The sequence below is a fragment of the Physeter macrocephalus genome, chromosome 11, assembly GCF_002837175.3.
Source record: "Physeter macrocephalus isolate SW-GA chromosome 11, ASM283717v5, whole genome shotgun sequence".
NCBI lineage: Eukaryota > Metazoa > Chordata > Mammalia > Artiodactyla > Physeteridae > Physeter > Physeter macrocephalus.
Genome location: NC_041224.1, coordinates 182,579,418 through 182,597,188, shown reverse-complemented (window position 1 = coordinate 182,597,188; position 17,771 = coordinate 182,579,418). Strand labels below are relative to the sequence as shown.

The following is a 17,771-nucleotide window of genomic DNA, read 5'->3' as shown; positions in this document are numbered from 1 at the left end:
CTCCTTAGGTAGGTTTATTCCTAGGTATTTTATTCTTTTTGTTGCAATGGTAAATGGGAGTGTTTCCTTAATTTCTCTTTCAGATTTTTCATCATTAGTGTATAGGAATGTAAGAGATTTCTGTGGATTAATGTTGTATCCTGCTACTTTGCCAAATTCATTGATTAGCTCTAGTAGTTTTCTGGTAGCATCTTTAGGATTCTCTATGTTAGTATCATGAAATCAGCAAACAGTGACAATTTTACTTCTTCTTTTCTGATTCGGATTCCTTTTATTTCTTTTTCGTCTCTGATTGCTGTGGTTAAAACTTCCAAAACTATGTTGAGTAATAGTGGTGAGAGTGGACAACCTTGTCTTCTTCCTGACCTTACAGGAAACGGTTTCAGTTTTTCACCACTGAGAACTATGTTGGCTATGGATTTCTCATATATGGGCTTTATTATGTTGAGGTAAGTTCTCTCCATGCCTACTTTGTGGAGAGTTTTTATCATAAATGGGTGTTGAATTTTGTCAGAAGCTTTTTCTGCATCTATAGCCATTATCATATGGGTTTTTCCACAAAGTAGGCATGGAGAGAACTTACCTCAACATAATAAAGCCCATATATGAGAAATCCATAGCCAACATAGTTCTCAGTGGTGAAAAACTGAAACCGTTTCCTGTAAGGTCAGGAAGAAGACAAGGTTGTCCCCTGTGAAGCCATCTGGTCCTGGACTTTGGTTTGTTGGAAGATTTTTAATCACAGTTTCTATTTCAATGCTTGTGATTGGTCTGTTTATATTTTCTATTTCTTCCTGGTTCAGTCTCGGAAGGTTGTGCATTTCTAAGAATTTGTCCATTTCTTCCAGGTTGTCCATTTTATTCGCATATAGTTGCTTGTAGTAATCTCTCTTGATTCTTTGTATTTCTGCAGTGTCAGTTGTTACTTCTTTTTCATTTCTAATTCTGTCTTCTCCCTTTTTTTCTTGATGAGTCTGGCTAATGCTTTACCACTTCTGTTTATCTTCTCAAAGAACCAGCTTTTGGTTTTATTGATCTTTGCTATCAATTGCTTCATTTCTGTTTCATTTATCTGATCTGATCTTTATGATCTCTTTCCTTCTGCTAACTTTGAGGGTTTTTGTTCTTCTTTCTCTAATTGCTTTAGGTGTAAGTTTAGGTTGTTTATTTGAGATTTTTCTTGTTTCTTGAGGTAGGATTGTATTGCTATAAACTTCCTTCTTAGAACTGCTTTTGCTGCATCCCATAGGTTTTGGGCCATCGTGTTTTCTTTGTCATTTGTTTCTAGGTATTTTTTGATTTCCTCTTTGATTTCTTCAGTGATCTCTTGGTTATTTAGTAGTGTATTGTTTAGCCTCCATGTGTTTGTATTTTTTACAGTTGTTTTCCGATAATTAATATCTAGCCTCAGAGCGCTGTGGTTGGGAAAGATACCTGATACGATTTCAATTTTGTTAAATTTACCAAGGCTTGATTTGTGACCCAAGATATGATCTATCCTGGAGAATGTTCCATGAGCAATTGAGACAAAAGTGTATTCTGTTGTTTCTGGATGGAATGTTCTATAAATATCAGTTAAGTCCGTCTTGTTTAATATATCATTTAAAGCTTGTGTTTCCTTATTATTTTCATTTGGTTGATCTGTCCATTGGTGAAAGTGGGATGTTAAAGTCCCCTACTATTACCCTGTTACTATCGATTTTCCCTTTTATGACTGTTAGCATTTGCCTTATGTATTGAGGTGCTCCTATGTTGGGTGCATAAATATTTACAAGTGTTATATCTCCTTGGATTGATCCCTTGATCATTCTGTAGTGTCCTTCTTTGTCTCTTGTAATAGTCTTCGTTTTAAAGTCTATTTGGTCTGATATGAGAATTGCTACTCCAGCTTTCTTTTGATTTCCATTTGCATGGAATATCTTTTTCCATCCCCTCACTTTCAGTCTGTATGTGTCCCTAGGTCTGAAGTGGGTCTCTTGTAGACAGCATATATATGGGTCTTGTTTTTGTATCCATTCAGCCAGTTTATGTCTTTTGGTTGGAGTATTTAATCCATTTACATTTAAGGTAATTATCAGTAGGTATGTTCCTATTACCATTTCCTCAATTATTTTGGGTTTGTTATTGTAGGTCTTTTCCTTCTCTTGTGTTTCCTGCCTAGAGAAGTTCCTTTACTGTTTGTTGTAAATCTGGTTTCGTGGTGCTGAATTCTCTTAGCTTTTGCTTGTCTGTAAAGGTTTTAATTTCTCCGTCAAATCTGAATGAGATCCTTGCTGGATAGAGTAATCTTGGTTGTAGGTTTTTCCCTTTCATCACTTTAAATATGTCCTGCCACTCCCTTTTGGCTTGCAGAGTTTCTGCTGCAAGATCCGCTGTTAACCTTATGGGTGATTCCCTTGTATGTTATTTGTTGCTTTTCCCTTGCTGCTTTTAATATTTTTTCTTTGTATTTAATTTTTGATAGTTTGATTAATAGGGGTCTTGGCGTGTTTCTCCTTGGATTTATCCTGTATGGGACTCTCTGCACTTCCTGGACTTGATTGACTATTTCCTTTCCCATATTAGGGAAGTTTTCAAATATAATCTCTTCAAATATTTTCTCAGTCACTTTCTTTTTCTCTTCTTCTGCTGGGACCCCTATAATTCAAATGTTGGTGTGTTTAATGTTGTCCCAGAGGTCTCTGAGACTGTCCTCAATTCTTTTCACTCTTTTTTCTTTATTCTGCCCTGTGGTAGTTATTTCCACTATTTTATCTTCCAGGTCACTTATCCATTCTTCTGTCTCAGTTATTCTGCTATTGATTCCTTCTAGAGAATTTTTAATTTCATTTATTTTACTGTTCATCATTGTTTGCTTGCTCTTAAGTTTCCTACCTCCTTGTTAAACCTTTCGTGTATTTTATCTGTTCTATTTCCAGATTTTGGATCATCCTTATTATCATTACTCTGAATTCTTTTTCAGGTAGACTGCCTATTTCCTCTTCACTTGTTTGGTCTAGTGGGTTTTTGCCTTGCTCCTTCATCTGCTGCACATTTATCTCTCTTCTCATTTTGCTTAACTTACTGTGTTTGGGGGTCTCCTTTCGCAGGCTGCAGGTTAGTAGTTTCCGTTGGTTTTGGTGTCTCTCCCCAGTGGCTAAGTTTGGTTCAGTGGGTTGTGTAGGCTTTTTGGTGGAGGGGAATGGTGACTGTGTTCTGGTGGATGAGGCTGGATGTTGTCTTTCTGGTGGGCAGGATCATGTCCGGTGGTGTGTTTGGTGTATCTGTGAACTTAGTATGATTTTAGGCAGCCTCTCTTCTAATGGGTGGGGTTATGTTCCTGTCTTCCTAGTTGTTTGGCATGGGGTGTCCAACAGTAGAGATTGTTGGTCGTTCAGTGGAGCTGGGTCTTAGCATTGAGATGGAGATCTCTGGGAGAGCTCTTGCCGATTGATATTATGTGGGGCTGGGAGGTCTGGTTGTCCAGTGTCCTGAACTCAGCTCTCCCACCTCAGAGGCTCAGGCCTGACACCCGGCTGGAGAACCAAGACCCTGTCAGCCACATGGCTCAGAAGAAAAGGGAGAAAAAAAAAGAAAGAAAAAATAAAATAAAATTATTAAAATTAAAAATCAAAATAATTATTAAAATAAAAAATGTTTAAAGTAATAAAAGAAAATTTTAAAAAAAGAAGAGAGCAAGCAAACCAGCAAACAAATCCACCAATGATAACAAAAGCTAAAAGTAAACTAAGATAAACATATAAATCAGAAACGAGTCAATCACATACAGCAAACCCCAAGTCTACGGTTGCTCCCAAAGTCCACGTCTCAATTCTGGGATGATTCATTGTCTATTCAGGTAGTCCACAGATGCAGGGTGCATCAAGTTGATTGTGGAGATTTAATCTGCTGCTCCTGAGGCTGCTGGGAGAGAGTTCCCTTTCTCTTCTTTGTTCGCACAGCTTCTGGGGTTCAGCTTTGGTTTTGGCCCCACCTCTGCATGTAGGTCGCCTGAGGGTGTCTGTTCCCCACTCAGGATGGGGTTAAAGGAGAAGCTGATTAGGGGGCTCTGGCTCACTCAGGCCAGGGGTAGGGAAGGGCACAGAATGCGGGGTGAGCCTGCAGCGGCAGAGGCCGGCATGACATTGCACCAGCCTGATGTGCACCGTGTGTACCCTCTTCTTGTATTGATCCTTTTATCATTATATAGTGTCCTTCTTTATCTTTCCTTATGGCCTATGTTTTAAAGTCTATTTTGTCTGATATGAGTATTGCTATCCCCACTTTCTTGTCATTTCCTTTTGCATGAAATATATTTTTCCATCCTTCTCTTTCAATCTATGTGTGTCCTTTGCCCTAAAGTGGGTCTCTGGTAGACAGCATATTGTTGGCTTTTGGTTTTGTAATCCAATCTGCCACTCTATGTCTTTTGATTGGAGCAGTTAATCCATTGACATTTAAGGTAATTTTTGATAGATATGTATTTATGGCCATTTTAAACTTTATTTTCCAGTTGATTCTATATTTCTTCTTGGTTCCTTTTTTTTCTTTTTGTCTTCCCTTTTGTGGTTTAACGATTTCCCTTTATGCTATGCTTGTGTTCTCTTCTTTTTGGTTTTTGTGAATCTACTGTATGGTTTTGACTTGTGGTTGCCCTGTTTTTCAAGTATGTTAACCCCTTCTTATATCTGCTTTCTTTAGACTGATAGTTATGTAGCCTCAAACGTATTCTTTAAAAAAGAATTTGCATTTTCTTACTCTCCTCTTCCATATTTTATGATTTTGATGTCCTCTTTTATATCTTCATACTTATCATTTTGCTGTTCATTGTGGTTATCATTGCTTTCACAAAAATTTTTTGATTTTTTAGCCTGTATACTTGCTTAAGTAATTTGCTTTCCAATTGTGATTTTTCTCTTTCCTATAGCTTCTTACTTCTTTTCTATTTAGAGAAGGTCTTTCAATATTTCTTTTAGGATAGGATTAGTATTGCTGTATTCTTTTAGTTTTTCCTTGTCTGAGAAATTCTTTACCTCTCTTTCTCTTCTAAATAATCTTGCTGGGTAGAGTATCTTAGGTTGCAGGTTTTTCCCTTTCAGAACTTTGAATATAACTTGCCACTCCCCTCTAGCCTGCAGTGTTTCTGTAGAGAAATCAGCTGATAACCTCATGGGGGTTCCTTCATAATTAACTCTTTGTTCTTCTCTTACTGCCTTAGAATCTTCTCTGTATCTTTAACTTTTGTCATTTTAATTATAATATATCTTAGTGTAGGTCTGTTTGTTTTCATCTTGTTTGGAACCCTCTGTGCTTCCTGTATCTGGATGTCTGTTTCCTTCTTTAGGTTTGGTAAGTTTGCAACCATAATTTCTTCAAATACAACTTCAATTTCCTTTTCTCTTTCTTCTCCTTCTGGAATCCCTATTATGTGTAGATTGGCCTGCTTATATTATCCCCTATGTCTCTTATATTGGTTTCATTTTTTTTCATTTGGCTTTCTGTCTGCTGATTTGATTGGATAATTTCCACTATTCTATCTTCCAGCTCACTTATTCTTTCTTCTGCATTATTCATTCTGCTCTTCCTTGCCTTGAGCTCAGCTTTCATCTCAGCAAATGAATTTTCTAATTTTTCTTGGCTCCTCCTTATAGTTTCTAGTTCCTTTTTACAGTAATCTGCATTTCTGCTGATAGCCTTTCTTAATTCCTTCAGTATTTTCATTGCTGACTTTTTGAACTTGGTGTCTGTTAGACTGGAGAGGTCTGTTTCACTGTTTTTTCCTCCAGGGGAATTCTCTTGGTCTTTTAACTGAGAGTGGTTCTTCTGCTTCTTCATTTGGCTTACGTTTCTCTTACTCTGTGAGTTTAGGAGAAACAATTATCTACTGTAGTCTTGGAGGGCTATATATGTGGGGGTGTCTCTGTGTAGCTTGTGTAGGTTTAATATTTTTTGGTACAAGGGCTGATTTTAGTGTGGATACCTGCCACCTCTTTCCTCAGTGAGTGTTGGCTGTTATCTCCTTGATAGGAAGTGTGACTGGTGTTGTGGTGACCAGAGCCTGCACTGGACGTTGAGCAGGGCCTCCTCTTTTTGCTCTGTGGTTGTCCCAGTCCTGTTGGGGGAAGGGCCTGCTCCCCAGTTGTTGGAGTAGAAGCCCCCAGATCTGTTTCTGAGCTGTGGTCTAAGGTAGGAGGTATTGGAGTGCACCCACTGCGAGAGGAGCCACTGTGTATTTCTCCACTGGAGCTGTCCACCAGTAGTGTGCTCTGTGCTGTCACCTGTTGTGCTGGCTCACAAAGTACACTGTTGTTGGCACTGCCCTCGGCCCCACCTCAACTTTGGGGATGCCAGCAATCAGCCCTGGGGTTGCTCAGGCATTGTTTTCATAAGGTCACCAGCACAGATCCACTGAAGTCAGGTCCCAGGACCACAGTGGTCATGCTCCTCCCAGGACCGTGGGGGAACTTAGGAGACTTCTCAAAACTTTAACCCCCCCACTGCTTCTTCTGGTTTATAGGGATGGAGGGGGGAACAGGCCAGCAGGCACTAGAATCTTTTGTTCATTTTTTTGACTATTGCCTTTTGAAATTTATAGCATGTGTTGGTGTCCCCCCGCACTTATTAAAAATTTGTTTGTAAGTTGCTACCTTTTTCTCTGGTTTTTACCCTTTTTTGTTCATGCCCTTGGGTATTAAAAGAGGTAATTCCTGTTTCTTTTCCTTTTTTTAAAGATTTTTTTTATGTGGACAATTTTTAAAGTCTTTATTGAATTTGTTACAATATTGCTTTTGTTTATGTTTTGTTTTTTTGGCCGTGAGGCATGTGGGATCTTAGCTCCCCAACCAGGGATCAAACCCGCACCCCCTTCACATTGGAAGGCAAAGTCTTAACCACTGGACCGCCAGGGAAGTCCCCCTGTTTCTTTTCCCTTTGGTAACGTCTTGCAACTCTTGATTTATTGACTGAAGCAACCACATGCCTTTGTATGCCTTCTGAACTGATAAATGAAGCACCAAGCACTTTTTCCTCTTGTGTTTTTGCCCATAAGGACTTTCCTTCTGGAGCAAAATGTCCAGAGACCAGTTCCCCAAGGGTGGAGGCCGTCAGAAGCTGAATCTCAGATACAAAACACTCCCCGCACGTGAGGAAGGTCCTCCTCACTTGCCAAAGCGCACCCGCATTCTGGCCATGTGGTCTACCACGGTGCCAGCTCTAGGAAAACAGGACCCTGGAGTGGGATTAGCTCACCAAGACTGCAGGGCCATGGAGAGCCCTGGGCCCAGCCGCAGCCCCCGCCCTTAAACAAGGCCTCTGATCACCCAAGCACATGTCATCTCTGACTTCTCCATCTCCTGGACACTGTGATCCGGAAGTTCAAGGAGCACAGGGAATGTTGTTCCCACCTGCCTCCCGTCATGGACATCAAGGCCGAGAGCCATTTGTAGCTCACTGGCTATTTACTGAAGTAATTACATGGATGTGTCCTTACTCTAATGAGACAGCTGAGCGACCAGGGCACCCTGGCCTCAGGGGTCCAGTCCTCAGCTCGACTCCAACTCCTGCTCAGGACAGCCCAGCTGGGAGATGCCTTCCCAGCCACCTGCTCCAGAGTGGGGTGGGGGCACCTTGTGGGACACAGCTGTGGGCAGAAGCTGGGAGACTGACTCAGCATGGCCAATGGGCCCAGTTCTGGCCACCCCATTACAGAGATCCAGACGCCTCACCTGGCACTCACTTGGGCACACACCTGTAACACCCATGTCCTTTCTCTGGCACGTGCTTGAAGTGGGTGGGGTCAGGAGTGGCGTCCCAGGACTTGGCCATGGGATGATGTAGCAGGAGCCCAGCCTGGGCATGAGCACAGCCAGCCGTGTGGCCTGCAGGCTCCAGACCCACCATTGCTGCCCTGACCCAAGTTCTGCACGCCATTGCCAGGAAGGGGGGCCGGGGGCAGACTTTCTCTGAAGGGCTCAAAAAGCTCTGCCAAAGCCAGATCCTGTCACACCTGGGGGCCAGGAGGACACGCCAGCCCCCAAGGGCAGAGCTGCATTCTCCACAGGGTACACGATATGGCAGACTGGCTGATCCTCTGCTGTGCTGAGGGCCCAGAGAGACAGGTCCCGGGCTGGGTGGGGCCTGAGACACGGGGCTGGAGAAGAGGGGCTGGCAGGGCACGGTGGGCACCTCCCCTCCCCCAGGCAAAAAACCCGATGCGCTGGAAGGTCAGAGCAGACATTTCCTGCAGGGCCTGGGACAGCCCCACCCCCCATTTCCTTAAAGGGAGACCAGAGGCCCTGGAGCGGAGGATGAGACTCTCAAAACGGCTCCCCATCCTTCAGCCTCTTTGCTGAGCACACAGGTCACCTTTAAATCAGGCTACATCCAACCACCTGCCATTCTGCTCCAGGCACAGGGCCCAGTCTCTGGGTCTTGGGGTCAGCTGGACTCACACACACACACACACACACACACGCAGAGACATCCCCGCATGCTATCCACTGACCCCTCCCGCAGCAAGCCTCCAGGGTGTCATCACCCCCTCCCAGTCCCCAGCCATGTCTGTGCCCTTCTGTCTACCCCCAGCAGTGGTCCATGGGTGAGCACGCCTATCACACTTACACCTGGCCTCTGGGTGCCTGTGAGCATCTCCCCCCCGTGAGGGCCCACACTTGGCGCACCTGTGGGTCCTGGCACCCCAGCCCCAGGCTCCATGCTGCTGAGCGCAGGCCTCCTCTCCCCTCCCCCAGGACCCCCCAGGGTTCATGCAGTTCTGGGAGGGGGAATCCACTCCTTTAGACCACCATGCCCCTCCCCTCGCACCCTCCCTCCAGCCGGGGCCATCAAAAGAGCTGAGACCCCCCGCCCCGAGGACCAGCAGCCGGGGGACATGGCAGGGATCCGGCCGTGTGGGCACACAGTGGCCCAGCATCAGCACAGCCCCAGCCCCCCTGAAGCGCCGTTCCCACAGAGGACAGCAAAAGGCCTCAGAGCGCTAACAAGGGGGCTGCTGCCAGCGCCACAGCTGCCACCAGAGAGACCCTGACAGACCCCCCAGGGCACGCTGGCAGGAGCCAGCCACCTTTCGGCTCAGCAACGGCCCAGGACCCCGCCCACTGCCACGGCAGGGCTTTCTCCACCTGAGAACATAGCTCCAGTGCAGGTGGACGCGAGACAGCCTTGAATATGCTCTCATTTCTAAAAGAAAAAGGAAACCGCGCAGGCAGCCTTCAACACTGGGAGGATTATTAGCAGTGGCAAACTATCTGTAACCAGCCCAGGAATGACTGAGGGGACTGGTGGGCAGGGGTCTCCCATGCATGGGCTCTGTGGCCGACCTGCCCCGGCCCCACCTCACCCGCTGCCCTCCCTGCGGTTCTGGCTGAGCCAGCAACCACAGTGCTAGCTGGGGCCACGGTGATTGACAACTTTACAAAACCCCTGGGCAGAGAGGCCCCAGGGCAGCTGGGTCCTCGCCCTGAGGGCTCACAGTTGGGTGCACAAGGGGGGAGGGGAGGGAGCCCAAAGAAGGAGTGTCGCATGCGCCATCTGGGAACGTGAAGGGACTTTCCAGGTGGGCACGAGATGGGACGCGTTCCAGGCAATGGACTGGGTCCCCGAGGCCTGGGGAAGGGGTGCTGGGTTGAGGGGAGCCCAGCTGGGAATCGAGGAGGGCTGAGCGGCCCTGAGCCTCTGAGCTAAACAGGGAAAACTTGACCTCGTGGGAGCAAAGCAAGTCAGGGGTCCGGAGGACGTCCTATCCCAGACCGTGGGGTTTGGGCAGGAGGGCGCTTGCGGGAGCAGGGGCTGGGCGGTCTCTTCAAGCAGGGAGCAGACCTTCCGGCTCCTGGGGGCTCCCTGGGGACCCTGGGTGCAGGTGTCTGGGCCCCCCAGCACAGAGCCAGCTCACTGTGCCTATATGCTAACTCTGACCTCTGGGGCCAGGGTACCCTGGTCACCGTCTCCTCGGTTGAGGGTCCCCCACGGCTGCTCCGCCTGACCCACGGGCCAGGTCCCTGGGGTTTGTGGCTGCGCCGCCACTGCCTGAGGGCCAGAGGCCTGGAGCACAGGCAGGGTCTCGGCCCCATTCGGGACCAGGCCTGGGAGCTGACAGAGCCCCTGGAGGTGAGCCAGCTGAGAGCTGGGCCAAGAGGCCCCGGGGCAGGGGCGGCTGGTGGGGAGGAGCCTTGAGCAGAGCTTCCCCAGGGACCGGGGCCTGTGTGCATCAGGGCGGCCAGGACCGCTTCAGCGCTTGGGGCCAGGGCACCCTGGCCACCGTCTCCTCGGGTGAGACGGCTCTCTGCCTCCTCTTTCCTGGGCCGGGGAGAAACCTGCAGAGAGTCCTTGGCCCATGTGGGACCCTCGGGGGTCCCCGGGGGAGGCCGCTCCTGAGGCCATCTGCCTCCCCGTCCTGCAGAAATGGGACTTCTGCTGGCGGAACAGTCTGGGCCGAGCGGGCTCCGCGGCCGGGGCCGCAGGGACCCGGGGGTGGGGCTTCGGGTGGGACCAGGAGGCTGCCAGGGGCTTGGGTTTTTGTACACCCCCCAACGGGATCCATGGCACTGTGACCTCTATGGCCCCTGGGGCCAGGGGGTCCTGGCCACCGTCTCCTCAGGTGAGTCCTCACCAGCCCTCCTGCCTCCCTTTCTCTGAGACTTTTTTGCTGCATTTGGGGGGGAAACGAGGGTGTCTGGGTCTCAGGTCTAGAGGGCCCGGGGCAGCCTGGTGGGCTCGGAAAGAGGGCCGAGGGGGCCCAGGCTCACCCCGGCGAGGAACGGAGGTTCCAGACGCCCTCTCTGGCTGGGCGCTGCAGCCAGGGCTTCCCCTGGGGCTCTCAGCCACCCTCGGGCTCTGGGGTCCCGAGGTCCCCAGCCCGGCCGGCCACGGTAGGTGCTATGAGAGGTGGTCCGGAGGTCTTGGCCGGCCGCCAGTTCTTGTTTGGGGCCCCAGCATAGTTGTCACAGTGTGATGAGTTTGACTACTGGGGCCAGGGGGTCCTGGTCACCGTCTCCTCAGGTGAGTCCTCACCCCCTCCACACTTTCACCACCCTGGGGGACACCCACGCTGTCAGGGTCTCAAGGTCAGAGGTGCGGGGCACTTTGGAGGACCGGAAAGGGAACCAGGGAGAGGGTCCCCATAAAAGGGGCCCAGAGACGGGCCTGCCTGCCCCAAGGACGCCGCGGTGCGGGACAGACAAGGCAGCTCCCTCGGCTGTGGTCTGGCCGTTTGATTCGAGCATCGCCAGGGCCTTCCGTCAGCTTCCTGGGGCCGGTGGCTGCCTGTTTGAGGTTGCTTGGACTTCTGAGTTTGAGTTAAGGATTCGAGATTCATGGTCAGACGGCCTAGACGGGCAGCGGTCTGGCTTCTGGGCGCCAGGCTGGGATGTGGGGCCTCTGGGGCAGCCTGGAGGGAGCAGGGCCAGCAGAGGGTTCCGGGGCCCTCCGGATAAGTGACTCGGACCACCGGCTTCCACGCGGCGCCTGTAGACAGGACAGGTCCCCGGGCGCCATGGGGCCGTGCCGGGCCCCCGAGGTTTTTGTGAGGTGAGGCTGGAGATTCCACCACAGTGATTGCTACGGTATAGACGCCTGGGGCCAAGGGGTCTCTGTCACCGTCTCCTCAGGTAAGAACGGCCCCTCCGGGCCTTTATTTTCTGCTCCTGTCTCTGGGGTTTTCTGCATCGCCGTCTGGTCCTCAGGACGTGTCTGTGTCCGCCGGGGGACTGGGCAGACTGGCCAGGAGGGGACCAGGACCAGGTGCCCTAGGCATTTCAGAGCCTCTGGATTTTCTGATGTCTTTCAAAAATTGGAATACTGCCGGCATTCGAGAGGCGGCTGCAGGCGGGAAGGGCCACCTGTGGGGGAGCCCCAGGACCCCCTCGGCGGCAGGACAGTTTGGTCTTTGGCAAGAGATAATTTGGCTGCTACAATCATAGAGTCAGCTGAGGAGTGTGCCTTGAGGATTGTGTTTCTAGAACCACAGGAATGCCACATGTGGAAGGCAGAGTGAAATATCCTCTTCAGATATGAGGTGTGCTCTGTGCTAGATGGTGCTTCAAATTCTTTATTGGTTAGGATTAGAATTGTCTGGGTGAGGATGGACGTGTAGTGTCCCGATCTTGGTGAGAGCGGGGTGCCCCAGCCCCCCGAAAGGAAGCGCCCGGGGAGGTTACAGGTACCGGGCTTTGTGAGGACACTTGCTAAGAGAAAGATACACGTTCATCATAAGAGGCACGCTTCTGAAATACGAAAAGACGGGATATGCTTCAAGTGGCTCCCGATGATTAGGAAAATTGTGACTTTAGAATGTGAGAGACTTTTAATGTATCTTAAATTTTATCATTCACTTAACAGCTGTGAATCCTGTCTTTGGGGAGTTGATAGGGGTGGAATACCAGGAAACACTCTGGTATGCTGATAGGGTTGCCTTCCTTTCCGTATTTTTCAAGACTGCTTTTCAGGTATCCAGCTCAGGACAGATGTTAGGGGAAATGTGTGCATTCGTCATGAATTATTTCAGTTAAACATGTTGGTTGGTGGATTGAGAGGAGACGCAGTCGGGTGCGAGTCCGCAAGGACTCAGGACCCCCTGGAAGGGCCGTCTCTGTTCGGAGTCATGGGCCCAGCCAGCGTCTCAGTGGAAGGAGCTCCCGTGGAGGGTCCGAGAGCGGGTGCCCCCAGGCCCGCCGTGGCTGGGGGTCTCCTGGGACCGCCCGGAGCAGGGGTGGTCCGGAGGTCTTGGCCGGCCGCCAGTTCTTGTTTGGGGCCCCAGCATAGTTGTCACAGTGTGATGAGTTTGACTACTGGGGCCAGGGGGTCCTGGTCACCGTCTCCTCAGGTGAGTCCTCACCAGCCCTCCTGCCTCCCTTTCTCTGAGACTTTTTTGCTGCATTTGGGGGGGAAACGAGGGTGTCTGGGTCTCAGGTCTAGAGGGCCCGGGGCAGCCTGGTGGGCTCGGAAAGAGGGCCGAGGGGGCCCAGGCTCACCCCGGCGAGGAACGGAGGTTCCAGACGCCCTCTCTGGCTGGGCGCTGCAGCCAGGGCTTCCCCTGGGGCTCTCAGCCACCCTCGGGCTCTGGGGTCCCGAGGTCCCCAGCCCGGCCGGCCACGGTAGGTGCTATGAGAGGTGGTCCGGAGGTCTTGGCCGGCCGCCAGTTCTTGTTTGGGGCCCCAGCATAGTTGTCACAGTGTGATGAGTTTGACTACTGGGGCCAGGGGGTCCTGGTCACCGTCTCCTCAGGTGAGTCCTCACCAGCCCTCCTGCCTCCCTTTCTCTGAGACTTTTTTGCTGCATTTGGGGGGGAAACGAGGGTGTCTGGGTCTCAGGTCTAGAGGGCCCGGGGCAGCCTGGTGGGCTCGGAAAGAGGGCCGAGGGGGCCCAGGCTCACCCCGGCGAGGAACGGAGGTTCCAGACGCCCTCTCTGGCTGGGCGCTGCAGCCAGGGCTTCCCCTGGGGCTCTCAGCCACCCTCGGGCTCTGGGGTCCCGAGGTCCCCAGCCCGGCCGGCCACGGTAGGTGCTATGAGAGGTGGTCCGGAGGTCTTGGCCGGCCGCCAGTTCTTGTTTGGGGCCCCAGCATAGTTGTCACAGTGTGATGAGTTTGACTACTGGGGCCAGGGGGTCCTGGTCACCGTCTCCTCAGGTGAGTCCTCACCCCCTCCACACTTTCACCACCCTGGGGGACACCCACGCTGTCAGGGTCTCAAGGTCAGAGGTGCGGGGCACTTTGGAGGACCGGAAAGGGAACCAGGGAGAGGGTCCCCATAAAAGGGGCCCAGAGACGGGCCTGCCTGCCCCAAGGACGCCGCGGTGCGGGACAGACAAGGCAGCTCCCTCGGCTGTGGTCTGGCCGTTTGATTCGAGCATCGCCAGGGCCTTCCGTCAGCTTCCTGGGGCCGGTGGCTGCCTGTTTGAGGTTGCTTGGACTTCTGAGTTTGAGTTAAGGATTCGAGATTCATGGTCAGACGGCCTAGACGGGCAGCGGTCTGGCTTCTGGGCGCCAGGCTGGGATGTGGGGCCTCTGGGGCAGCCTGGAGGGAGCAGGGCCAGCAGAGGGTTCCGGGGCCCTCCGGATAAGTGACTCGGACCACCGGCTTCCACGCGGCGCCTGTAGACAGGACAGGTCCCCGGGCGCCATGGGGCCGTGCCGGGCCCCCGAGGTTTTTGTGAGGTGAGGCTGGAGATTCCACCACAGTGATTGCTACGGTATAGACGCCTGGGGCCAAGGGGTCTCTGTCACCGTCTCCTCAGGTAAGAACGGCCCCTCCGGGCCTTTATTTTCTGCTCCTGTCTCTGGGGTTTTCTGCATCGCCGTCTGGTCCTCAGGACGTGTCTGTGTCCGCCGGGGGACTGGGCAGACTGGCCAGGAGGGGACCAGGACCAGGTGCCCTAGGCATTTCAGAGCCTCTGGATTTTCTGATGTCTTTCAAAAATTGGAATACTGCCGGCATTCGAGAGGCGGCTGCAGGCGGGAAGGGCCACCTGTGGGGGAGCCCCAGGACCCCCTCGGCGGCAGGACAGTTTGGTCTTTGGCAAGAGATAATTTGGCTGCTACAATCATAGAGTCAGCTGAGGAGTGTGCCTTGAGGATTGTGTTTCTAGAACCACAGGAATGCCACATGTGGAAGGCAGAGTGAAATATCCTCTTCAGATATGAGGTGTGCTCTGTGCTAGATGGTGCTTCAAATTCTTTATTGGTTAGGATTAGAATTGTCTGGGTGAGGATGGACGTGTAGTGTCCCGATCTTGGTGAGAGCGGGGTGCCCCAGCCCCCCGAAAGGAAGCGCCCGGGGAGGTTACAGGTACCGGGCTTTCTGAGGACACTTGCTAAGAGAAAGATACACGTTCATCATAAGAGGCACGCTTCTGAAATACGAAAAGACGGGATATGCTTCAAGTGGCTCCCGATGATTAGGAAAATTGTGACTTTAGAATGTGAGAGACTTTTAATGTATCTTAAATTTTATCATTCACTTAACAGCTGTGAATCCTGTCTTTGGGGAGTTGATAGGGGTGGAATACCAGGAAACACTCTGGTATGCTGATAGGGTTGCCTTCCTTTCCGTATTTTTCAAGACTGCTTTTCAGGTATCCAGCTCAGGACAGATGTTAGGCGAAATGTGTGCATTCGTCATGAATTATTTCAGTTAAACATGTTGGTTGGTGGATTGAGAGGAGACGCAGTCGGGTGCGAGTCCGCAAGGACTCAGGACCCCCTGGAAGGGCCGTCTCTGTTCTGAGTCATGGGCCCAGCCAGCGTCTCAGTGGAAGGAGCTCCCGTGGAGGGTCCGAGAGCGGGTGCCCCCAGGCCCGCCGTGGCTGGGGGTCTCCTGGGACCGCCCGGAGCAGGGGATGGCCGTCCTGGCTTCTGCCACCGGCCAGTGGGCTAGTGGTGAATCAGCCGTTTTTAAGGGATTTGCAGGGATTCTTCCAGGCCAAAGACCCCCCGGGACTCGCCAGTGACCGGGAGCCTGAGAAGGTAAGAGGAAGGCAGCCAGCGCTGCCAGATTTGCTGCTCCGGGAAATCTGTATGAAATGGCTTTGCTTTCACTTGAAGGGGAATCAGTCTTTGACTACGGCCTGTGTGGGTCCGGGTGCTTGACACACGCAGGGCACCCCTTACCGTGTCCTCACTTAAGCGGGAAACGCGGCTCTGCGTTTAGACCGTTGCTGTGCACGGGAAAGCAGCCTCCGCTTTATTCGGATAAACTGCGTTTCCCGTCGTTGTTGGTGAGGGTTTTTCCGGGCGGGAATTTAGTCACGTCGGACTCACTTGCGACTCGGGGGTGAGGAGGAATTTGGGCCACGGGCACGTGCCCAGGAAGGCCACGGCGCCGAGGGAGGCATCCCCAGGGCTCTCCTCTCCCCGGAGAAGCAAAGCTGCCCGTTCCAGAGAGGCTGGGGCCTGCCTTCTGAGGCTGGCCAATGTGCCTCGGCTCTTGCAAGGTGCCTTAGGGAATGCAGAGTCGCCAGCAAGCATTAGCCCAGGTAGCCGAGGAAGGTGGAGGCCGACACTGCTGGGAGCCCAAGCCGGCTGGGCCTGGGGCAGGCACGGAGGGGTCGGGTGCCCAGTGGAAAGGGGAGAGCAGGGACTCCGGGGAGGAGGGGGTCCGGAGGCACAAAGGGACCTGACCCGGGCCCAGCCCAGCGGGGCGCCATCCTGGAGCAGGCGCCTTAGCCGAGGCAAGGGGTCTGGCGCTTTCTGGCTAGAACCACTGGGCTTTCAGGACCGTGCAGGCCTACCCTGGGCTGCCCAGAGCAGGCCTGAGCTGAGCTGGAGTGGACTGAGCTGAGCCGGGTTTAACGGGGCTGAGCGGGGCTGAGCTGGGATGTGCTGGGCTGAACTGGGCTGTGCTGAGCTGGGCTATGCTGAGCTGGGCTCAGCTGGGCTGTGCTGAGCTGTGCTGAGCTGAGCTGAGCTGGGCTGAGCTGGGCTGGGATGAGCTGGGCTGAGCTGAGCTGGGCTGAGCTGAGCTGAGCTGGGCTGGGCTGAGCTGGGCTGAGCTGGGCTGGGCTGAGCTGGGCTGAGCTGGGCTATGCTGAGCTGAGCAGAGCTGAGCTGGGCTGTGCTGAGCTGGGCTGAGCTGAGCTGGGCTGAGCTGGGCTGTGCTGAGCTGGGCTGAGCTGGGTTGAGCTGAGCTGTGCTGGGCTGTGCTGAGCTGGGCTGAGCTGGGCTGAGATGGCTGGGCTTAGCTGAGCTGGGCTGGGCTGAGTTGGGCTGAGCTGAGCTGGGCTGAACTGGGCTTCGTTGTTGGTGAGGGTTTTTCCGGGCGGGAATTTAGTCACGTCGGACTCACTTGCAACTCGGGGGTGAGGAGGAATTGGGCCACGGGCACGTGCCCAGGAAGGCCACGGCGCCGAGGGAGGCATCCCCAGGGCTCTCCTCTCCCCGGAGAAGCAAAGCTGCCCGTTCCAGAGAGGCTGGGGCCTGCCTTCTGAGGCTGGCCAATGTGCCTCGGCTCTTGCAAGGTGCCTTAGGGAATGCAGAGTCGCCAGCAAGCATTAGCCCAGGTAGCCGAGGAAGGTGGAGGCCGACACTGCTGGGAGCCCAAGCCGGCTGGGCCTGGGGCAGGCACGGAGGGGTCGGGTGCCCAGTGGAAAGGGGAGAGCAGGGACTCCGGGGAGGAGGGGGTCCGGAGGCACAAAGGGACCTGACCCGGGCCCAGCCCAGCGGGGCGCCATCCTGGAGCAGGCGCCTTAGCCGAGGCAAGGGGTCTGGCGCTTTCTGGCTAGAACCACTGGGCTGCCCAGAGCAGGCCTGAGCGGAGCTGGAGTGGACTGAGCTGAGCCGGGTTTAACGGGGCTGAGCGGGGCTGAGCTGGGATGTGCTGGGCTGAACTGGGCTGTGCTGAGCTGGGCTATGCTGAGCTGGGCTCAGCTGGGCTGTGCTGAGCTGTGCTGAGCTGAGCTGAGCTGGGCTGAGCTGGGCTGGGATGAGCTGGGCTGAGCTGAGCTGGGCTGAGCTGAGCTGAGCTGGGCTGGGCTGAGCTGGGCTGAGCTGGGCTGGGCTGAGCTGGGCTGAGCTGGGCTATGCTGAGCTGAGCAGAGCTGAGCCGAGCCGAGCCGGCCTGAGCCGAGCTGAGCCAGGCTGAGCCGGGCTGGGCTGAGCTGGGCTGGGCTGGGCTGGGCTGAGCTGGGCTGAGCTGGGCTGAGCTGGGCTGAGCTGGGCTGTGCTGAGCTGGGCTGAGCTGGGTTGAGCTGGGCTGTGCTGAGCTGGGCTGTGCTGAGCCGAGCTGGGCTGAGCCGGGCTGGGCTGGGCTGGGCTGGGCTGAGCTGGGCTGAGCTGGGCTGGGCTGAG

The 17,771-nt window shown here is 53.1% G+C and overlaps 1 gene segment (V, D, J or C); it reads left to right on the top strand.

The window, feature by feature from the left end:
* LOC102990793 (Ig mu chain C region membrane-bound form-like) overlaps positions 1-17,771 on the top strand; it is a 36,008-nt gene that overhangs the window by 10,406 nt on the left and 7,831 nt on the right. The window contains 6 exon segments of the C gene segment in view: positions 9,922-10,101; positions 10,206-10,263; positions 10,394-10,591; positions 10,678-10,862; positions 11,354-11,520; positions 14,169-14,224. Of these exon segments, the coding sequence occupies positions 9,922-10,101; positions 10,206-10,263; positions 10,394-10,591; positions 10,678-10,862; positions 11,354-11,520; positions 14,169-14,224 (844 nt within the window).